Below are 23,824 nucleotides of genomic sequence, written 5' to 3' on the forward strand. Positions count from 1 at the left end.
TTATCTCAAATACATAAAAACATATACTGTACAACGGAATTACTACTGTGTTCCTTCCCTCCTTCCTCCCCCGCTTCTCCCTCAAGGTGACTCCTCCATCTGCACCCTCCCTGGTGTTGCCAATCCCCCTTTTTTCTGCAGTAACCACACTATAGCAGGTGGGATCTAGTGCTCTTCTGATTCTATCCCACATGTATCCCCCAACTCCATACTACAGCGTTGGGCCTGCTGCAATCCAGGGAGGGACTAGTGGGTCACAAAGGTTGGCTGATTCAACGCAGGAAACAAATGAAAATGAAACAATATATTGTAGTACACACTTGTTCAGCTCTTCTTTTTACTCTTGGAGGCAAGGTGAGGCTGCTCGCTGGTTACATCTGACTGCACAGCACCCCCATTTTAATTACCCTCTTCTTCACCCCTCCACATGTCTTTCTGAGTGGAGTGAAATAGTGACAGGAAAAAGAGGATGATGGAGTATATAAACAATGATCGGCAATGAGGGGTTGTATAACTAAGGGTCCATAAGTTCAAATTTGTAATTAAAAAAATGCTGAAAAGATATTTGCTAACATACTTTGCTTTGCTTTTGCTTTGGGCGGGTGTGGTGCTACCTGCTGATAATGTGCAGTGATGCTGACAGCCTTCCATGAGGTCAAGGAGGTCCATGAGCTCCATCCAGACGGAGTGTTGTTTCTGACACGACGGCCTCTCACTTGCCTGGTGAGGATTTAGCTACCACAAGCAATTACACATTCATTTTAGCCAGACAGGCTCCCCATCCCCCTTTCGCCTTTTTTTTTCTCTGCTATTTCCTCACATCTTTGCAATGCCTGCCCGCATGCTACACACATGATATGACACACACCCCATCCAATACACACATACACACACACCTTTAACCCTCCCATTTTTACCCTGCTTTCATACTTTGCAGCACATCAGCACTGGGCTCAGAGAAATACTCAAAGGACAGACCTGCAGCAAGAGCGGGGAGGCCAAAGGAGTGAAGATGAGAGACGAGGTAAAGGGAGATGCACAGCATGAAATGTGAGGGAGGTAAACCATGCGGGGGTTGAGTAGAGCCTGGTTAATGATATATTGATTTGGTTGAGCCTGGGGCAAATAAGTAGGCGTGCGTGGGAGGAGAAGCGTCACAGCTAGCAAATGGTCTAAAACACCTGGCTGGGATAAGTTTGGTTTACAGTACACTAACACTCGTTAGTCATCGTGCGGTAATCCCAGAGTTGCATAAAAACATGAGTTACATCCATAATTAAGAATCACAGGGAACATCATGAGGCCCACTACCACAAAATAAAGATATCTAACACAAGAAATGTACATACTGTATATATGGGTGTTCTGATCAGCCGATCAACTGATCGGCATAATCCATGAGTAAAATCGTCCAATACCGATACAAATACCAATCCTGCTCCAAGAGTGCTACACAGTGTCTGGATACTCCCAAATCCATACTGAGGCGGTACTTGATGCAATGTAGTTCTAATCCACTGTAAACTACAATAAAACATGTTTAAATTTAACTCTCTAACTCCCATTGATATTTAAGTATGATTATATTTGTAAAAACTGAATTATTTGTCATTGAATTCTACAGATACATCACATTTTGTGACAGCCTCGATTGGCAACATACTTTCAGCTCTTGACGTCTTTGATCTGACAGCAGATGTGATGGGACAATTAATACAAAAAAGTACATTCTGGTTCAGACAGTTACATTAAATAGTGGTTGCTGTGATTATTAATTCCACTGAAATCTGCCCGACACTCTGAAAACCCTGCCTTTGAGTTTTTTTTTACGTGTGTACACTCTGCGCCCATCAGAAAATTCACCACTGCGCAGGGTGCGCTTCGCCTGCACCAAGAATAGACCAGGTCAGAGCTGGCAAGCTTTCAGTGCACCTCTGGCACATTGTTTTGTCACAAAATTGTCACTGCGCCAAGCTGAATATGTGGACACCTAACCTGGTGCGCCGCCACGGCCATCTTGCCGCAGCCCAGTCCACCAAATTATCTGCGAAATTACCTCTGTGTGGGGTGCGCCACAGTTTGTGCTGCGCCACGAAATTAAAGCCTATTATAATATTAACAACTATTTAAACACCAGTGCCGCAAAACATGATGGGACTAGACTTATTTGGCATAACCTACCCCAATTGTGGCAAATTAATAAAAGTTGTATAGCGCAGCTGATAGAGCGCTTGGATCCACACCCAGAGATGTCTGGTTCAATTAACGATTTGAGCTCAAAATACCAATTTAGTCTTTCATTATACGTTTTAGCATATTTCCACTGCATTTCAGTCAGGCTTCAGCTTCCGAATGACTCCTGTGTTGATACAAAATTTAGATTTTTGTAACTGTTCAAAGTGTTTCAGTTTCGCTTCAGCTTTTCAGCATTCAAACGCAATGACATTGCATCATCTAGTTTAGTATGCGTTCTGTCTCAGTATGATCTATTGACTCCAATGCAACTTTGCGCAGCACCTACACACTTAAGCCTGGTCTAATTTGGAAATCAGTGTACTTACCTGTTAACTTGTAATAGGACACACAGACCAGTGGGTCTTACCTGTTTGGGTCTCTTCCGTCTTTCATACCACTCTGTGCTTCACCAGCACCAAACCCCCCACTCGCTCGCTGTCACACACGGCTCTGAGCTAAATTAGACTAATAGCAAAGCTTCTAGCTGCTAAAGCAGCCATTTTAAAAAAATGGGGTCTCTGGGGATCACGTTGGATGAAATCACAATTGCTCGAGTGGGAGAATAGACTAGAATAATGAGATTTTGCTCCTCATGCTTGAAGGTGTGCACTTCAGTCCCAGTGGGCAAGTAAGTCAACTGTACTGATTAATAAACAATGCTCTTTTAATGAAACAATGTATTCGGCAAGACAGCACGTATAAAATTATTGAGCCTCTGATCTCACAGCTAATATACAAGTCAGTTATGTAAATTGAACACGGTTGGCTTTTTTTAGATTTTTTTTTGAGGGCCTTAGCGTCAAAATGGGTATTTCCCATGACAAACGTTGTTAGCTAGCTCTAACTCGTTTTCTCGCGCTAAAATGCACAGGAAAGGGAAATAAATATGTGTTCATGTTTCACATAAGGATTGTGAATAAAAATTCCAAAATATGTGGCGTTGCCCTTTAAGAGTTGCTATTACAGCCTATTGCTAAGTGACTCATTCGTAGAAAAAAAATCAGTTTGCTAGAAGAGAAGGGAGGGACAGGAGAGGAAAAGAAAGCAACAAGTAGGCAGCCAAAGGTCAGCTCAGCCAAATGTTAAACGCACACCGATGAAATGTCATGGTTTTAATCAGACCTCTCATGTTTAATGAACATTTGGTGTGAGTATGGATGTGTGGGGCAGCTAACCTTTGCCTGTGCTACGGTTGACCACAGTTGACACCAAGTCAAACCTAAAACAACTGAATCCACAAACCATAGTAAAACAACTTAAGGATGGACTGTATTGTGTCTATGGGGGTGGTGGGGTGACCCAAATTATGACAAGCTGTGTACATGAAAATGTTTGAAATTTGTATTTTACCCGAGTCCAATGCAGCATATTATGTCCATGTTATATTACACACTTAAATAACATACAATGAGCGACAAAGTTTGTAATTAATTGCATGTATGGACAGTGATGCAAATAATTCAATCAGATATTAAAGTGACTTCACAGTTCTGCTGAATATGATACCTCAGAGCAGCTGTGGTTGATTGATGCTGTGATACTGAAATTAGGATGAGACATGTAGGAGAGACGTTGCAGCCAAGCGTGACCGTTGCATTAGTCTAACATTTATTAGGCCCGTTTGCTATGCTATTATTCATTATGACACTCTGAAAACCCTGACTGTGAGTTTTTTTTTTACATGTATACACTGTGCACCCGTCAGCCAATTGAGCAACGCACAGGGTGCGCTTCGCCTGCGCCAGGAAAAGATCAGGTCAGAACTAGCGAGCTTTAAGCGCACTTTTGGCGCATTGTTTTGTCACAAAAGTTGAAAATGTGGACACCTCCCCTGGTGCGCTACCACGGCCATCTCGGCACAACCCAGTCTGCCAAATTACCTGCGCACAGTGGTGCGCTGGATGAAATTACCACTGTGTGGGGTGCGCCACCGTTGCATTAAACTTATTAGGCCCTTTTGCTGTCTTTTTCACTTGGAAAGCCCTTATTTATTTAAAAAGCAGTTGAATTAAGAAAAAAGATGCGCTGGCAACCGGGACTAAAAGCCCCACCCACCCAAATGCCACTCTGCCTCCTGTTGCAGAGAAATCATTTAATTCTTTATTATGTTTAACAATACACACACACCGAGAATCACTCAGGATTATAGCATCTCTCTTTAATGTGGAGAGCATGCAAGTCAAATTAAGGAGGAATACAAAATTGCTTATAATGAATATTATTTATTCATTACAATTCATTAATTTTATTATATATTAAAATGGGCTACAACAGAAAGGGAAAGGGCTTGAGCACCACAAGGTGTTTATCTGTTTACCTGCCTGTTTCACTCTATTGTCATGCCTCATTTTCTTTCTGTCCACTTCTTGGCTTTCCTTTGCTTTCTTTGAGTCTTTCATTTATCCACACTCTCCTTCTCACAGCAGCTCAGTTCTGCTTTGAGGCAAACATCGTTTCTACTGTGAAATGGCTTTCAGTAGTAGCACAGCAACTCTCCCAGAATGTGAATGAAGCCACTGTAATAGCTCTTTCATTGCAACTCTCTCTATTCATGTTTACGTTCTCATATAGTACACTAAATTAAAAACAAAACATGCATCTTGCTGCGGTCTTTTGCATACTTTGCAGATTGTTCCTCTGAGTGGTTTAATAAATGATGAGACCGATGTTAAGATTCTCCCAGTATTCCTGCCATCTGCCTCTCGAAAGCAAAGGAAGCTTCACTGGGAAGACACTGACTGTTCACAGTGTTTTTCATTAACTTCTGCTGTGCCCCTTTCCAGAAGTTCTCTGTTGGAACTGCTCAAATACTAAACTTTCCTTTCTTGTACTTACGTATGTATGTATAATATTTATTAATTCAAATCTTTGTCTACTGGATGGCACAATATGTTTGGTTGTAGTTTTACTCTGTATTTCACGTGAAATATTAGCTCTCAACTATATTTACACTGACAGTGAAAGAAAATATATCATATTTAATTGTCCCTTCATGAATGTACACACATACTACCGGGACACGTGCCAGGTTGTCTACGTATATCTGTCGACTCATCCGGTTGTAGTGCTCTAGTAGCTTTTTAACAACATCCTCCACCATGCCATTAATGAGCAGAGTAAGAGTGTTGTTGGATGAACAGATGAAGGCATGGTCTTTAATCCTTGGTCTTTGACTTATTTTTCAACTGTACATACAGTAAGCCCTCATTTATTGCGGATAAGTGAAATGGAAGTAGAAGTCCTTATTTGATAAATCCAATATTTTGGTAGTTAGAACATAGAAAACCTGTTTACGATCTTCTAGATATGGTTTAAACATGACTAGAGCCCTCCACACATGAAACAACACCCCTATAGTCACCTTTACACTCGTATTATCCATTAAAAGTAACCCTGGGACCACACTGTACTGCTCCGCCTGCGTTGGCCTTACGGCAAGACGGAAATAAAAAAATAATACAGCCATATGCGTGAACTCTGAACTCCAGGCAATCACTTTTTAGGCATCCGTGTTAAACCCAAGCTAGTCAGCTAGTCCAGATGCATACTGGCCAATGTTCACAAACAATTCTGTTGACAGATTAAAATATTTTTCTTTTGATGGGAGGGAATCAGGAATTCCAACCACTTGTGCTTGATGGTGGCGTCGTTAGGAATTGCAAACAAATGTAGCTTTCCCTTACAGCCATAGTAAACATTTCCTGCGAGCCATTCTTAACAACGTAAACACAAAAGCAGAACTTAGGGGAGGGCAGAGAGCGTATCTCGCCTACAGCACACGCCCATATAAGGAAGCTCGCCCATGTGTGACATCACAAATCTCCAGTTTTACAACGCCCTCTGAAACTGAGCATTTAGAGCCATCTCAAATTTTTTTTCAGGGCTCACCTCCAAACGCGTAAACCTCATTATCCTGACTGCTCTCATATTCTATTCTTTCTGTAGATGTCAGACACTGAAGCAGCCGCTCTTAAATCCTGTCAGGCCGTGTGACGTTTTCACGTTGACCGCTGATATATACGACTGATTCAGCAGAGGAAGTCGAAACTGATGGAATAGGCGGCTGTCAGGTGGAAAATGTTATTATCACCTCAGAAAGGTCAGAGATGCTTAGTGTGGCTATTTTTCAGAGTATGTATGTATGTATGTATGTATGACGATGAAATTAAATGATTTCACCCATAAATAATCTATAATCACAGATACTTAATGACACAACATGCTTCACCCTAAACAAGTCATTGGGATTACCATGGGAACATTTTTTGTACCCTATCTTTGCCTGCTCTCCCACACAATCATTTGCATTTTGTCACTTGGTTTTGTTCCCTCTTTTTTATTCATTCTGTCACACCTGTTATTCAACCCCCGGACCCCCCCACCCCCAATGTTTCCCATCTCTGCTTCTTTAAGGCGGTGCACGCCCTCATCTAAATGCACAGCCAGTGCTGAGCTCGCTACCTGCTTTGGGCATGAACAAGAGGCCTCGTCCTTCTATTTGTCGCCCTCCACCAAGTCAAGGTAAATTGCTGACACGCTCTAATGAGGCCAATGAAGTTCTCTCCTATTCGTCCTCGACACTTCTTATTTCATTCACTTATATGCGGCTTCATGCGCAGTCCTGCTCTAACACAATGCAGACAGGCTTCCCTGTACTTGCTCTCTTGCCTGCAGACAAGCAAGGCACAGAGAGGCAGGCGGGAGCAAGGAGGAGGGAGAGGACAGCAAATGAGGTGTGGGCAAAATGATGGGAGGGGGCATAGCAAAGAGAGCCCAGCCCTAGAAACGCAGAGAAAGAGGGTGGGGGGGGAGAAGAGGGAACACTTGTAGTGTAAAAAAAAAAAAAAGCAGCTTCAGTAGTAACAGCTCAGTGCAGAGTATACTGACGATCAGACACTCGTCAGTGGGAAACAGCCGCCTATTGTGTTCCCCACGCTGCAGTGGGAGGGGGGGCAGCATTCACCATCACGCCCGAAGGGGAGAAGCTGAGAAGTATCCACCAATTAGCTGAGGATCATTTACATCTTCTTGTGAGGTTGCTGCTGCTGATGCAGACCTGTCTCTGACATCCTGGGATGCTGGCCATGGTTTGGACTTCTTTGCTCCAACATTTCTGGATTTGTCAAATTGACTCAGTGGCAGAAGACAGGAGGACAAAAATGGACTTAATTTTTCCTTTTGGAATCTGAAGGGAGACTAACTTTACCAGGTGCACACGTGCTTATTTTACTCTTCATTTCTTATGTGCACTTCCTAAAGCAAACAAGGGCAGATGCCGGACTGCAGTAATTCTATCTATGGGAATTAAGCTGCATAAGCGGAGGTAGTTCTGACATTGTTGCATGTTCTGTCTTCACTTTGACTCAGGTTGTCATGCTCCTCTTGGAGGTTCATTGAGCGCTGACAGTTTTTCCCTGCTCTTGCATGCGTGTCACAGACGGTGCGCATGTGTCAGGCTTCGGGATTACAGCGCCTCCGGAAAGGATACAGGTGTAGTGAAGCCTTGATCAAGGATTAGCTTCTGTAATAGCTTGTCACTGGAAGCCTGCGGTGCCGCGGACGCTTCACATACGGCTCAAGCTGTGACTGCATTGACACTTGCTGCAGGAGGATTATAGATAAAAGGTTAAACCAACATGATTAGACTCAGAGGGCAGAAAGTTATGTGGAGATCCTGCTTTCTTTTAATTCAGATCCTCCTTGTGGAATCCAAGCTGAGGGTAATATCAGTGAGGACAGTTAAACACAATAGAGCAGAGAGCAAAGAATGACACATTCATGAAACTTGTGGAAATCTTGACCTCTCTAATAGTCAAGCACAAAATCCAATCAGACTAGATATTGATTTCTCTGGTGAGATAGAATACTTTATTGACTCATTTGTCATCTCAAGAGGTCACTAACTTCATTTTAAAGTGTCATTCAGCCGTGCCCTGCAGCTGGAAGCTCAGCTAATATAAGCAGTAGCTTGGTAGTTTTCATGGTATCTGACAACAGATATGATCAATCTGAGGATTTTATTCACAATAGTGAGTGCTCGCAAGAGATGAAGCCATTTGAAGCGAGTATGATATTTCAATATTTCATTGAAAGGCCAAAGAAAAGGGAAAAAAGTACATTTATCTAACCATCCACTTCCAGAAGCACGAAGGAGTGATGGGATGGTAGTAAAACCTGAAGGCAGAGCACAGCAAGCATGCTGTCAAATCACCTTTGTCAAGACACAGGATTAGAAAGGGATGTGTCTGAAAGGAGCACAAACTTTTTCAAACAGAAGACTACACCCACAATGGACGAATACGAGTGACGTGTTTTGCCCAGAACACAAATGGTCTGACTTCTGAACAAAGCACAAGCAAATGGTGCCCAGCACACTGCGATTTCGGCGGGGATGAGTTGTATGTGAAGCTGAGGAAGAGGAGTGTTATAACACGGCAGAAGAGGGTGGGGCATCCCACTGACACAGACAAAGACCTGAACCGGTTGGCATAAGATCCAGTCCAATCACTCCTTTGGACCTCTGTGGTCCTGCAGTGTGTGAAACGTCACAATGGGGTGCAACATGTGCGTGGTCCAAAAGCCAGAAGAACAATACAGGGTCATGTTCCAGGTGAGCCCTCGCCCTTGTATCATTCCCAATGACTGTCTGACATATATTCCTTTCTTTCTCTAGGACAGGTCATTAAACATCCTTTTTGGGAGGCTCCTTAAAAGTCCCATTTTAGCTCTCAGTCCTACATATCCGAGACTGATTTCCATATGTGACACAGTCTCCGAACCTGCAGACTAAGGCTTTTCTATTCTATGTAGATTTAGTTATGTTATTGAGGTATAGTGATGACATAATGAATTGAGGATAATGGATGATTTAGTCCTGGGGAAAGCAAGTCAACATTTCCCGTCCGACACTGCCATTTTCATTAATTAGCGTCTTCGATGCCTTCTGTTTTGCTTCTAACACAGTGCAGCTCCAAAGTAAGAACCTAGGGTATAGTTATGGGGCCAAATGACTCCACATGAATAAAACTTTATTTTTCGAATAATTATGTAGATATCTACAAATCATGTGGTGTCCAAATCATCACAACCGTTATCACTGATATACATTTCGGTGAGTGCAAGCCCATTGTTTTTGTTATGATCATGTAATGATATGTAAAAATAATGTGGTGTCCAAATCATCACAACTGTTATCACTGATATACATTTTGGTGAGTGCAAGCCCATTATTTTTTTAAAGAACTCAACACACACAGTGGTTAGTGCGCAGGCCACACAGCTAGGAGACCTGGGTTCGATTCCCCCCTTTGCCTAGGTATTCTCCGGGTACTCCCCACATTCCAAAAACATACACGTTAATTGTACTTTTGTTAATTGTTAATTGCTATTGTATGGATTAAGATCAGAACAAGCAGAGGGAGTAAATAGAGTGGAGTCATCGAGGAATCAGGATGGATAGGTTGTTAAAGATGGACTCAAATAAAAGTGAGTGAGAGAGAGGTTGCCAGGGTTACAGCCTCAGCACCACCTCAGAGCTTATCTATGCTCATCTGGTGGTGCAGTGCCCAAGGAAGCGCCTGATGGGGACTATAGGTAATACACGTGGTGACCTAACATAAGCGTTGTGATCACGAGGCATGAACAATCCTCACCACAAGGTGTTGTTATCTGTGAGGCCTGATGTGCCATTTGGGACACTAGTGCATCTTCTTAGGGGCCCGGACTACTTAATAAGGCTGTATCTGGTGCCAGAAGCAAGAGAGGGGAAGACTGAGCCCCTGTATGGGCATGCTAATGAAACATCCAGGGAAAAGAAGTCTTCTTTTTTTCCCACTTTTTGGCCTTATGTGTCAGAAGCAATTGACTTGATGGAGAAGAAGTGTATAGACAGGCTTGAGGCCCCTTCAAAAATCAACAGGGTGCAGTGAAAGCCTGTCTATGATGTGTTCATGAAACCAGTGTGATGTGGAAATGAATGCAGGTTTTTTCTAAGTGAGTTCTGTTGAGCCTGAAGGATTTGTCATGACAGGAAATGCGTGTGTTGTCTTCACAGGGTTTAGCATTTGTTTTCAGTAGGTGACATGTTCAGTGTTATGAGGCTATGGTTTGTAAAAAAAAAAAAACAAAAAAAAACAAGCATGAGCTGCGAGGTGAATAATGCACACTGCAACCACAGACGCTGCAGTCAACACAGCCAAAGCATTATTAATCCAAACATTATTTTGCTTCAATAATAACCATACAAAGGGAGCATTAACCCAGCATCGGCAGCGCAAAAAGGTGCAAATCAAAACATGTTAAATCCGTTGGCTCTCTTGCCAAAGGACTAAAACTCATACATAATACATCCAGCCTCGGCAATGTTGTACCCCGGTGGTGGGAATCGATTGCCACCCAAAACCCTCCTCGACTACAAACGCATGCTGCAAGCCAAATGTAAAATTTATAGTCCGTTGTTAAATGGTGTGATTATGAATTGGACAAGACTTAACATGTTGAGTAAACCGTTTTTTTTTCTGACACAGTAATGCTGGTATCAAGGGAAGCGGCTACTATGGCAACCGGTGTCATTAAAAAATCCCTGCGTGTGTGTGTGTGTGTGTGTGTGTGTGTGTGCCTGTGTGTACGCTTAATTCAAAATAGCATGAATAAACTGATAATTGCAAACAATTAAATGTTTGCAGGAAAAAAAAGCATAGTGATTTTCCAATTATACATGAGTACTAGTAACATTTTTCTTTTTCTAGCTTACACTTTTTCAGTATTTTAAAATACATTACATGCTTTTGTTAGACAAAATTGTATGCCTTACACCATTCTAATATATAATACATTTCCACAGGCAGTTAAGACCTTTCAACGCCTCACAGCATTTGGTATTCATTTCTCAAATTAAGTTCAGCCAACTGGCCTGTAATTTAATTTCACTGGGAGCAAACATAGATATAATTAACTTGTGGAAACTGACAACTCGTTATATATTACATTGGATATATTTTTTTTATCTTTGAATGTTCTAACAAAGGCTTCCTAACCTCTGTGGGCCTCATCAGTGTGGTTTGCCAGGCTCAGTGATGTCAGAGAGGAGGGCTTAGCGCTAGCGCGAGGTCAACTGTTCCCGATTGGATTGATTTTCTCAGAGGTGACTGTTCATGTCTGCAAAGCATGGCGAGAGAGAGAGAAAAAATCCATTGTGGTGGAATCAAACTGGGCAATAGACCAGTTTTAGTCTGCTTTGACGCTGTGTTGCTGCAAAACAATGTATGTATTTATGTACACATTGATATGCAACATAATTCTCCATAGTCCTGTCCCTCCCCCCCGTTGTACAGCAACTCTTTAAAGGGCTTTCAGATAAAAACTAATTATGCATCAACCACTTAGTTATTTCCCAGGAGCTCCCATTGTGTTTCTATACAAGAACCCTCAACCTGTCTGGTTCAATGTTTACATTCACCCAAACTATTCCTTGAGAGCTTGTTTTGTTTTCCCGCAAATTCCCTCCATCATTAGCCTCCTCCCAACCTTCTCTCTCTCTCCTTTAGCGGTCTGCGTTTTCATCTCTTTCATCTCCATCCAGCCTCTACCCCTTAGCTCCGCAGCCCATACAGCCACCACCCACCTCCTGCTGTGAACACTCTCTTTTTTTTCTTGCCGCAGCAGTCTCTCTGAATTTTAGTTGCATGTTAAATACAAAGCTCCAAACACAAAGGGAATATGGGGATGGCTGAGCCCACATTATTAGGTACACCTGTACAGAAACAACACATCGAGCCCTAATTTTCTAGACCGGGTGTGGCCGGTGCACAATTTTCATGAAAAGTGCCGTCTGCCGCATGTGGCAAAGAGGGAGGAGAGAAAGCGCCCATATAAGGAAGTCCGTCCCTCTGTGACATCACAAGGGCATAGTTTTACCACGCCTTTTGAAACCGAGCGTTTTGAGCCATCCCAAACTTCTTTCAGGTCTCACTTCCAAATGTGTAAATTTCATTATCTGAAACTTTGGCATCGTTTAACACGAGAATACAACATTCTACCTACACTTATAGGTCAGAAAAGTGGAAAAAAAACAAGATAGAACCCCTTTAAGGAAAACAAAGAAATAAAAATAGAAAATGGGCCCGAAGAAGCCACACAGGACCCCCCACCCCCCACCTGGTTCACATTGCCAGGAGTAAGACAAGCCTATGAACTTAATATAGAATAATGTTAATGTTAGTGTTCTTGTTAAAGGGAGGCACAGACAAACATGTTCAATTTTGTGTTGTGTCTTATCAGCACAGAAGTGCCTAATATTGTAACCCAGTGAGTGTATATGTGATGGCCTACTAACCCCGGGATGTGTGTAATGGATGGTCCATCAGGTCTGGGTAGACAAGTGCTATTAACCAGCATGAAGTCCTCTTCAAAGCAATATGAGCACACTCATTGATAATGAATGAAAAAAACCCTCCTCCCTCCACCATGATGGTGTCACTCAGTATTCATACCTGTCACTCATAGACATAGCGGTGCTCCTTGCAGGCCTTTTTGATGCTTTGGTATCTTTCTGAACAAGCAGTAATTACACAAGCACCTGGAAGAGATCAAATGTCTTATTTGTTGTCGTGAAGCACATTAAGAGGCAGTGAGATTTATGAAGGGACGTTAGTGTGAGGAAGGACAAACACACACAAGGTGAAAAAGCGGCTGAAATAAAAATAGAGTAGCGTGGGTCGACATCTCCAAGGGAGGGACATAGCAGACAGAAGTGCTGATGCAGCACGGCGGGGTAAGTTCTATAGAGCGAAGAGGAAGCAAGATGAATGGGAGCATGGGGGGGGTGCAATGGCAGGGAAGGAAAATGGAGTGGGGGTGCAAAGGAGGTTAGAGTGGGTGAGAGCCATCAGAGAAATCACAAAAAGGGGGAGGAGCAAGAACATTCACGTAGGTTTGGTTGCACAAAGGATGAAATATGAAAACAGCCAAGGAAAGAGACAGGCCAGCAGACAAGCTACGTTAAACCTTACATTAGCAGCCACATGCCTCTCATTATGCTCATTATGACCTTCGCATATGGGATGGAAACAAGAGTGGGAAAAAACACATGTAGCTGTTCAGGATCATTACAGAATGATGAGGTAGAATGAATCTATGCAAATGAAAACCAGAAGACTATTTCAGATATTAGACTTAGCAGAGTGACTAAAAAGGACAATGGGTTGAGGCCCCCGCCTTGATATGAAAGTTTAATGTTAGTGCGGCCCGCGCAAGTTTGATATGGATGCTGTATGGTATCATGTACCCAGAAAAAATTATTACGTTTGATTAATGTTCATGTTAAAGGTTAAATAACTGTTAATAGGTATCCTCCTTATCCGTGTGGAAGTGGTAAGTTTTTGGCTATTTAAGTTTAAAGGAAATAACTTGAAGGCTACCGTTTAGGTCGCTAGCGCTCTAGTTTGCTGAGTTTGCATGTGTCTCAAGACCCTGCAGTTGCGTAATATGTTGTCAATAAAAAGAGTATAAATGTGACTATAGTCGTGTTTTGTCATGTCTACAGGGCTCTAATAATGCTTTGGTAATTTTAATCTGAAAAAAAATAATTTGTCTACCCACCAACTATATGTGGTTTCTTAAGTTTTTATTATTTGCCGTTTTATTATTATTATTATATTTATTTATTTATTTATTACGGATTGATTTTTTTTATTCTTGATTTATTTATTTTTCATCTTATTTTATGAAGAAGATATTTGAGAACAGTGGAATGTTTTATCTGAGCTTTTCTTGTAGAAATTTGGAACCAAAGCGAAGTTTTTAAAATTTTTTTGTTTTTAATAAATGCGTTTTTTTGTTTTTTTTTTGGAAAACCTGATGCGGCTCAGTCTCACCCAGACCCGAGCTCCAGTGGCCCCCAAGTAAATTGAGTTTGAGACCCCTGGTCTAGAGACAGTACCACTGATGAAAAGACAGGAAGCAGAACTGGAAGTAGCAGAGATGAGGACGCTGAGGTTCTCATTGGGAGTGACCAGGATAGATAGGATCAGGAACGACTACATCAAAGGGACATTACATGTTCAGGCCTTGGAGATAAGGTTAGACTGAGGCCAGACTGAGATGGTTGGGACATGTCCAGAGGAGAGATAGTGAATATATTGGTAGAAGGATGCTGCGTTTAGAGCTGCCAGGTAGGAGGCGTAGATGAAGACCAAAGAGGAGGTTTATGGATGTAGTGAAGGAGGACATGAGGGCTTTTCAAATGTATTTTATGTATAAATACGCTCTATTATTTATTAGCCCCTCGACCAAAGAGCTCACCTCTGTGTGGGTTACTTCCAGACTTCCAGACAAAAATAACCTTTAACCGCACCATTGTTGCTGTCCTTTCGTGTCTTCACAGAAGGGTCACATAAGCGTGCCATGCTCTTTCCATGCTGACGGTCTCTTGAAGGTCTCAAGCTTTCTGCTCTACTGCTCATTGTGATGTGCATTTAGATATTAAAGATGAAAGATCCTTTTGTCCCCCCCCCCCTCGGTCTGTGACCTTTTCACTATTATCCATGGATATATCGTCAGAGGTTTCATTTGCTGTAGCTTGTTGTCCTGTCAACAACGGTAGTTTGTTCATCATCCTGTCATCATTCCATGTCCACTTCATCCTAACTGATTCATATTTGCATCCGTTTGAGTTTCTTGTGTATTTTGCAGCCCTCCTCCACACTTCTAAATGCCACTTGCATGATCATCTGTGTTCTTCAGGTGAACAGAAAGGATCTCTCCCACCTATCTGGGGATCCCACCCTGGACATACGGGACCCTCTACTGTCCAGCATACTGAGGCGTGGAACACGCAGACGTGCAGCTCCCTCAGTGCCCCCTGCTGTGATTGTACCGATGACCATGGGGATGGCCGACTGTGTGGACAGCTGTACCCAAACGGACATCAGCTTCCAACACATGTTGACTCTCAGCAAGAGCAGACAGCATCCCTGTGGAGCTCCATCTCCACCTGAGCCTCCACCGTCGCCCCCTCTACCCCCACTCCTGGAGCCGTATCTACTCAATGAACTGTCAGTGACATACATAACATTTTCCGTGATCTCACACTGGAGATTACAATTTTTTTTAATTTATTTTATTCTTCAGTTTCCTGGAGCCTGTGTACTGTGACCCTGCAGACTACTTTGATATCAGTCAGCATGACGTCGACAGGCAGGACGAGCTGGAATATGAGGTCCCTCATCTTACACTAACTTAAGCCTTAAGCCAGTTGTGCCCCCCCCCTCCATCTATGAAACCAACATTTTGTCCATGTCTCTAACAATTGTAGGAAGTGGAGCTGTACAAGTCTCGTCAGCAGGATAAACTCGGACTGACAGTGTGCTACAGAACAGACGATGAGGAGGATCTCGGGATATATGTCGGCGAGGTGAGGATGTCAACTTTATGCTAATGGTAATGGTTTTATTTCATTTGAACATGCATCAGATTACAATTGATTAATTAATCACATGATCAGTTTAATCACATAATTAATCACATAATCAGTTCCCAGTTCCACATGTCCGAAAGGAGTAGGAAGAAGCAAAGCTTATTAAATCCTACCCCTCCATCTGGTACTTTTACAATCAGTAACTTTTTTAATTTTATTTATTTTATTTTAAAAAATTTTTATAATTTTGTATTTTTTAATTTTTTACATTTTTAAAATATTTTAAATTAAAACAATTTTTTTTGTCTTTTTAAAAAAATTTTGGTTTATTTTTTAAACCAAATTATAAAATAATTTTTTTTTATTATATTAGAAAGGCAGGACCTTTCTAATATAATAAAAAAATTTAAATAAAAAAATAAACTATCCCAGCTGTCTTCGGGCAAGAGGCGGGGTACACCCTGGACTGGTGGCCAGCCAATCACAGGGCACATATAGACAAACAACCATTCACACTCACATTCATACCTATGGACAATTTGGAGTCGCTAATTAACCTAGCATGTTTTTGGAATGTGGGAGGAAACCGGAGTACCCGGAGAAAACCCACGCATGCACGGGGAGAACATGCAAACTCCACACAGAGATGGCCGAGGGTGGAATTGAACCCCGGTCTCCTAGCTGTGAGGTCTGCGCGCTAATCACTCGACCACCGTGCCACTTATTTTATTTTATGGTACCGAAATTTAAGTGTCATAGTGTGTGTCTAACAAAGTCTCTACTGCTCTTATCCAGGTGAACCCAAACAGTATTGCTGCTATGGATGGCCGCATCCGCAAGGGGGACAGAATACTTCAGGTACAAAAACACACACACGCTACAGATGAACATGAAAAGCAGTAAACTGAGGTCACCACGGTGGTTTGCAGGGATGTAGAACTGCATTGCATTATACTGTACATACTGCATATGATACCACGATTCATCAAAACTGATGATCTTAGTACAAAATTCACTCCTATTAAGATGACGCAGTTGAACCACATGATGGGTGGGGGGTGTATAAATATACAGTATTTGATAGAACTGCACTGCCGTAAACATTATTAACACAATGATGGATTCTTCTTAATAATGTTTACATGAACTAAAGAGCTCTTCCGCTCCTATCAGATCAATGGAGTGGACATCCAGGACAGAGAAGAGGCGGTTGCTATCCTTACCAGAGAGGACAGCACTAATGTCTCCTTGCTCCTCGCACGACCCGAGATAGAGGTGAGGAAATTGGATCAGGGGGTCCACAGGGATGGAGTGCTACAGGGCTCCAGTCTGGGCATGCTGAGCTAAAAATATATTCTTGTCCTTTAGAAGGTGGTTTTATTCTTGCTTGCGTCATGTTGGTTATCTTTGTTGTTGTTCATTCATTCATTTTCTACCGCTTATCCTCACGGATACACCCTGGACTGGTGGCCAGCCAATCACAGGGCACATATAGACAAACAACCATTCACACTCACATTCATACCTATGGACAATTTAGAGTGGCCAATTAACCTAGCATGTTTTTGGAATGTGGGAGGAAACCGGAGTACCCGGAGAAAACCCATGCATGCACGGGGAGAACATGCAAACTCCACACCGAGATGGCCGAGGGTGGACTTGAACTCGGGTCGCCTAGCAGTGAGGTCAGCCAATCACAGGGCACATATAGACAAACAACCATTCACACTCACATTCATACCTATGGACAATTTGGAGTGGCCAATGAACCTAGCATGTTTTTGGAATGTGGGAGGAAACCGGAGTACCCGGAGAAAACCCACGGAGAACATGCAAACTCGGGTCCTAGCTGGAGGCCCCTCAGCAATGACTTCAATAACTTAAATCATCTGGAATGGCAAAGAAAGGTGCCTTCACAAGTCCCAGACTTCATCTTCCAAGCCTCCTCCCTCATCTAACAACCCCAGAACATTCTCAGGATGATCCTCACACGTTCCTCCTCCAAGCCCCACATCAAAGTTGCTGATAGTGAAGAAGGTCATTGGCCAGCCCAGTCACCGTCGACATCGACATAACTCAACATGTTTTGGGGTTCATGATGGAGGAGGAACTTTGGAAAATGAAGACATGGACTTGGCACTTGCGTGCTTGCGTGCATGCGTGGGTTTTCTCCGACTACTCCGGTTTCATCCCACATTCCAAAAACATGCTAGGTTAATTGGCCACTCCAAATTGTCCATAGGTATGAATGTGAGTGTGAATGGTTGTTTGTCTATATGTGCCCTGTGATTGGCTGGTGACCAGTCCAGGGTGCACCCCGCTTCTCTCGCCCGACGACAACTGGGATAGGCTCCAGCACGCCCCCGCGACCCTCGTGAGGATAAGCGGTAGAAAATGAATGAATGAATGATCCCCCAGGCTGCACGGAGTCCTAGTGGTTAGCACGCAGGCCTCACAGTTAGGAAACCCGAGTTCGAGTCCACCCTCGGCCATCTCTGCGTGGAGTTTGAATGTTCTCCCCGCGCATGCGTGGGTTTTCGCCGGGTACTCCGGTTTCCTCCCACATTCCAAAAACATGCTAGGTTAATTGGTGACTCCAAATTGTCCATAGGTATGAATGTGAGTGTGAATGGTTGTTTGTCTATATGTGCACTGTGATTGGCTGGCCACCAGTCTAGGGTGTACCCCGCTTCTCTCGCCCGACGACAGCTGGGATAGGCTCCAGCACCCCCAGCGACCCTCATAAGGATAAGCGGCAGAAAATGAATGAATGAATGAATTGTTTTCCCAAGAAAAGGGAGCATGGTCTGCTCCCAAATGTTACAGTACATGTTTGAACCACAGCTCCCTGATACTAACAGTAGTCATGCCCTTGATCGCGATGCTATCACCACCTAAATAAACGTATACTTTTCGTATTGGCAAGCATATTGATTCCCCCCTCTTATTCTGCATCACTGTTCAAAAGCCAGACTCCCACGCTCCATGTAAGATCACCAACATCTGTATGCAGGCCACATTTAATGGACTGAGTGCTAGAGGGCAGATTTAAAAGTCTGTCGTTTCAGTATAATGAGCCTCCAAGCCAGCACACACAGCACTTCATACACGCCCTTCTTATGCTAGGTTTCCCCTTCCGAGTAGAACACAAACTGGTGAAATAAAGGTTGCTAAGGGGGAAACTAACCTAAACTGTGTGTAAATAAAAACTGGGTCTTGGGTTCTTAAAGGTGGCAGTATGGCAATATTAATTATTCCTGCCATTAAAATACCATTCTATTAAAATAATAGAATGATATGATTAAAGAAAAGAGTGGAAAATGAGTTTATTCCCACGAAATACTCAGACCTTCAGCTGTGGGTGGACACCTCATGTGCTTCCACTTGCTCCTAACGAACAAGGTGATTCTTGTGTGGGGGGGGGGGGACCAAAACTCATAACACCCTTGTACTCGGAGAGATAAAATATACCACCTTGAATACCTGAGAAAAGCTGCCACGAGGTCTCCTCATTCAGATTCCGTGGAGCCAACCCAGGTATGAGCTCATCAGAGGGAATCGCACAAGCCGAGATTAAAGTTTTATCTGCTGCCCTGTGGGAAAGTGGAGAGGGTTGTGAAGACGTAGTCCAGGAAAAAGAACAAAAGATGAACAGGATCAATACCTTTTGCAGTCTGAATTCACATGGAACCAATTAGGCAAAAGATCAACTGTGCTCCCAGGGGTGGGTCATCGCTCGTTTAAGAGCATTTGCATGATATTCAATCAGGAGAGGAGAGAGCAGCGTGGAGAGCTACGGTGCATTAGGCTTGAGTGCATTTTAGTCTTGGTCCTATGTAACTTTGTCAATCATGAAAACGTCGATATTGCTACACTAAAACTGTTGCTAGCTACTCACTAAAATGAGGGGAGTTGGGCTAAACATTCACCTCGACTGTGTTACCTGTGGTGCCGAACTTAGACCCCATTGGGCTGGATTGGAATAATGCTAAGAGTCTGTTGGGCCGGCGCCAGTTGGTGCCAGTTCGGGCCAATGCAATTTGCTGTGGTGCCTCGTGTCACCAATAAGGTGCCTAGTGGCGTGCAGTGGCTCATTTTAGTTAAGGGGACCTATTATGTTTGTTTTAGTTAAGGGGACCTATTATTTTTGTTTTAGTTAAGGGGACCTATTATTTTTGTTTTAGTTAAGGGGACCTATTATTTTTGTTTTAGTTAAGGGGACCTATTATGTTTGTTTTAGTTAAGGGGACTTATTATTTTTGTTTTAGTTAAGGGGACCTATTATTTTTGTTTTAGTTAAGGGGACCTATTATTTTTGTTTTAGTTAAGGGGACCTATTATTTTTGTTTTAGTTAAGGGGACCTACCTATTATGTTTATTTTAGTTGAGGGGACCTATTATTTTTGTTTTAGTTAAGGGGACCTATTATGTTTATTTTAGTTAAGGGGACCTATTGTGTTCATTTTAGTTAAGGGGACCTACGTATTATGTTCATTTTAGTTAAGGGGACCTATTATTTTTGTTTTAGTTAAGGGGACCTATTATTTTTGTTTTAGTTAAGGGGACCTATTATGTTCATTTTTGTTAAGGGGACCTATTATTTTTGTTTTAGTTAAGGGGACCTATTATGTTCATTTTAGTTAAGGGGACCTATTATTTTGTTTTAGTTAAGGGGACCTACTTTTTTCGTTTTAGTTAAGGGGACCTATTATTTTTGTTTTAGTTAAGGGGACCTACTATTTTTGTTTTAGTTAAGGGGACCTATTATTTTTGTTTTAGTTAAGGGGACCTATTATTTTTGTTTTAGTTAAGGGGACCTATTATTTTTGTTTTAGATAAAGGGACCTATTATTTTTGTTTTAGTTAAGGGGACCTATTATTTTTGTTTTAGTTAAGGGGACCTATTTTGTACATTTTTTGACTCCAAAAAAAAAATAAACCGGTACTGGGAGGCCCTAAGGGTACTGTTTTGTGGTTATGCATATTTAAGCCAAGTTCTAATGTAATTCTAAGTAAAGAAGTACTACTAAGCATGCAGTATGGATCAAATGACAAAGCATAGGTTAGTACTATAATATGCAGTATTCCATGGTAATGTCATTTTTTTTTTTTACATAAGGTTTGTCGAGGGTCATGACAGATTTTTAAAAATGTGTGTATTTATTCCAAAAGCTTGTAAATAATGTTCTCCTTCATTAGAACGACAACCAGATGGACCCAGATGAAGCAGAACTGGAGCCACTGGACAACGGCGTCCATCTGCATGGCCCCTCCGTGCCGCCTTCCCCTCTTGACGGCACCATTGCCTGTGGGGGCCACGGCTGCTTACTGAACCGAGACTCGCCTCATTTGCTGAGCGTCAGCCAGGAGCTGGACAGTGGAGTGGGTCGCACGGACGAAAGCACGCGCTACGAGGAGTCTTCGGAACACGACCTCCTCGGAGACGACCAAACCAGCGCGTCCAACACCAACGCCACCAACACACCTGGAAGCCTGCGCAAGTTTTCATTCAACAGAAGCGACGCGGTGCCGTTCGCGTACTCCCAGGATCTCCAATTCAGCACGGACTCCCTCTTGGGGTTGGACTGTGTCAGCGGTGGGGGGTCGGATCAGTTGGAGCCCGGCGACAGATTGACGATGCCTGGGTTGACCGAAGAAGAGTGCGAGCGGTACAAAGAGCTCCTGGAGGTCAAGTGTTACTACGAGAGGAACAGTAGCGTCTCGCTAGACGAGAACAGGAACGAGAGCCTGACGCAGCAGGAGATGGCGCTCCTGGAGGAGGAGCTGCGCCACTTGGAGTTCAAGTGCCGGAACATCCTGAGGGCGCAGAAGATGCAGCAGCTGAGGGAGCGTTGCCTCAAGGCTTGGCCTCTGGAGGACAAAAGCGCACGCTCGGAGGAGTCGTGCCACCACACGCTGTCGGACATCAACGAACTTCCAGAGAGGGAACGCTCCGACAAGGACAGCACAAGTGCCTACAACACCGGAGGGGAAAGCTGCAGGAGCACCCCGCTTGTCAACGAACAGCACCATTCTCCTTCCACACCCAGCCTGGAAGGAGAACCTCTGCTCCTGTCGAGCTCCTCAAGACCAAGAGAAAGAGCGAACCGATGCTGTGAGCGAGCGGACGGCGTCCATGCCAACCTCAACCAAGCGTCCCACTCTCACAGGAGAGCATCCAATCCTGGAGCTAAACTTGGCTCCTTGTCCCGGGAGGGAGGCGCTCGCAGGGGTTCGGACGGAGGAGCCAGACGTGGTTCTAAAGCCAACGAGGCGAGCGCGAGGCCCGGAGGACGCAGTGCGGAGAACAGTCCGTACATGTCTCGGCGTCAGAACGAAACCAAGCTGCCTCAGCGCTACCTGAGCTGCATGCAGCTGAGGTCCCCCTGTGAGGTCACCTGTGAAAAGCTCGGGGGACTCAGACATGGAACCAGAGACGGCGCCGACGACCACCAAGGTGGAGACGTCAGCCCGATGAGCCTGGGTAGCACCTGTAAGGATGTCGCCCCAATACCGTTGGGCCCTCGCATGGAGTGGAAGGTGAAGATCCGCAGTGACGGGTCACGCTACGTGGCAAAAAGACCCGTGAGGGACCGCCTCCTGAAGGCGCGGGCCATTAAGATTCGAGAGGAGCGTAGCGGCATGACGACGGATGACGACGCGGTGAGCGAAATGAAGATGGGCCGCTACTGGAGCAAAGAGGAGCGCAAGCAGCAGTTGCAAAAAGCCAGGGAACAGCGGCGGCGGCGGGAGATGATGATGCAGAGCCGCCTGGACTTCCTCAGGGAGCGGGAACAGGGGGGCGCCGGGGGGCAGCAGGGGGCCACGCAGCAACAAGAAGCCAACTCAATCCTGGAGCTGTGCCAGCGCAGGAGCACAAAGAAGCGAAGTCGGAGGATTTTGGACAACTGGATCACAATTCAGGAACTGCTGACGCACGGGAGCAGGTCTGCTGACGGGAGCAAAGTTTACAACCCACTGCTGTCTGTCACCACGGTCTGAGATGAAGAGAAGAAGGTTGATTGGGATCAGATGGAAAAGAAGAAACAAGAGGAAGAGACTAAAATTGTCAAAAAACATTGAAAAACTAACATTCTGTTCATCAGCTTAACAAATGCTGATGTTGGACACCTAAGATAATAATTTTAAATTTATGAAAAAAACCTGAAGGTTATGACAAAAACGTCATGTTTAGATTAGCTATACCGTTATTCGTCCCTCTGTGGGGGGAAATTTACATAAAACGTGTTTCCGCCCGGTTTCGAACCGGGGACCTTTCGCGTGTTAGGCGAACGTGATAACCACTACACTACGGAAACTGCTGAACGGCCTCGACAGTAAACGAGGCCTTCACCTATTCACTACGAACGACGATGTGTAGCAGCCCGGTCTCTGCTCTGCTCGCACCTGGAAGACAGCACATCTTGAATGTCTCACATTTTACAAGCTACAAAGCACACATTTTTGTATTTAGATTTTTTTGCACCAACTTCATAGAAATTAAATGTGAATATCATGGTTAGCTAATGTTGACAGGTCAAAATTTGATGGGTATTAAAAAAAATAATAAAAGATTGGGTGTGGCAAGGCAGAAAAAAAAATCATAGCCACTTGCTTCGAGCTTTGAAAATAAAGATAACAGCGCCATCTGGTGGCTGGCTGAGGTAGCGGGGGTAATGCTGTCTGATTTCGGGTGAATTTGATCCTGATTTTCCCGTTTTAGATCAGATGGTGCTTTTGGGTCATGGTAGATTCATGATGGTAGTTTCAAAACCTAAACGAAGCACAATTATTCATAGTTCAACACTGATAATGAATTTATAAAGCACATTTAGTCATCTTCTGTTTACTGACTAAACAGTCATATTCAGCTCTAGCATTTATTTAAAAAATGCTATTTATAATATCAATGTTAGGAGCTGCACGTGTAAAAAAAAATAAAAATAGACCTCTTGGCCTTCCATGTGAAGACTTTTTTTACATGCATGTTTCATATTGACTTTTCCATGTACTTTGACATCCTGTGTGAATATACTCGTATAGACGACGGTGACGTGATTGTTCAATGTTGTGTCGTGTAGTATGTGTTCCATTTTACAGCAAAATACTTTTTATGAAATAAACGCTGTTCATGAAGGTTTGGTGTTATGTTTTATGTCACTGCTGAACCTGAAC

The 23,824-nt window shown here is 43.5% G+C and overlaps 1 protein-coding gene and 1 non-coding gene across 4 annotated transcripts; one reads left to right on the forward strand and one right to left on the reverse strand.

Moving 5' to 3' along the window:
• The first annotated feature begins 71 nt into the window (after positions 1-71).
• On the forward strand, positions 72-23,756 carry LOC131103979 (PDZ domain-containing protein 4). 3 transcript variants are annotated; one of them, XM_078796880.1, is made up of 9 exons: positions 72-723; positions 938-1,024; positions 14,618-14,668; positions 14,977-15,287; positions 15,364-15,451; positions 15,548-15,646; positions 16,445-16,507; positions 16,823-16,924; positions 20,849-23,756. In XM_078796880.1, the coding sequence occupies exons 1-9, from the start codon at positions 634-636 to the stop codon at positions 22,649-22,651; spliced, it is 2,694 nt and encodes an 897-aa protein (XP_078653006.1). In that variant the 5' UTR covers positions 72-633; the 3' UTR covers positions 22,652-23,756. The 3 variants fall into 3 exon arrangements, with proteins under 3 accessions (XP_078653006.1, XP_057906590.2, XP_057906591.2); XM_058050607.2 differs by lacking the exons at positions 72-723; positions 938-1,024 and adding an exon at positions 7,089-8,845; XM_058050608.2 differs by lacking the exons at positions 72-723; positions 938-1,024; positions 14,618-14,668 and adding an exon at positions 7,089-8,845.
• Positions 22,896-22,968, reverse strand: trnav-aac (transfer RNA valine (anticodon AAC)). Its single transcript has one exon. It is a non-coding gene; the product is annotated as a tRNA-Val (tRNA).
• Positions 23,757-23,824: the final 68 nt, after the last annotated feature.

This window comes from Doryrhamphus excisus, linkage group LG15 (genome assembly GCF_037039965.1).
Source record: "Doryrhamphus excisus strain RoL-2023G ecotype Guam linkage group LG15, RoL_Dexc_Guam_v1.1, whole genome shotgun sequence".
NCBI lineage: Eukaryota > Metazoa > Chordata > Actinopteri > Syngnathiformes > Syngnathidae > Doryrhamphus > Doryrhamphus excisus.

Excerpts from the sequence above, each read along its gene's own strand:
- LOC131103979 (XM_078796880.1), top strand. The coding sequence starts at position 634 with ATGCTGACAGCCTTCCATGAGGTCAAGGAGGTCCATGAGCTCCATCCA. Across the intron at positions 1,025-14,617 it reads GAGTGAAGATGAGAGACGAG|AAGGGTCACATAAGCGTGCC; the intron begins GTAAAGGGAGAT and ends GTGTCTTCACAG. Across the intron at positions 16,508-16,822 it reads AGGGGGACAGAATACTTCAG|ATCAATGGAGTGGACATCCA; the intron begins GTACAAAAACAC and ends CGCTCCTATCAG.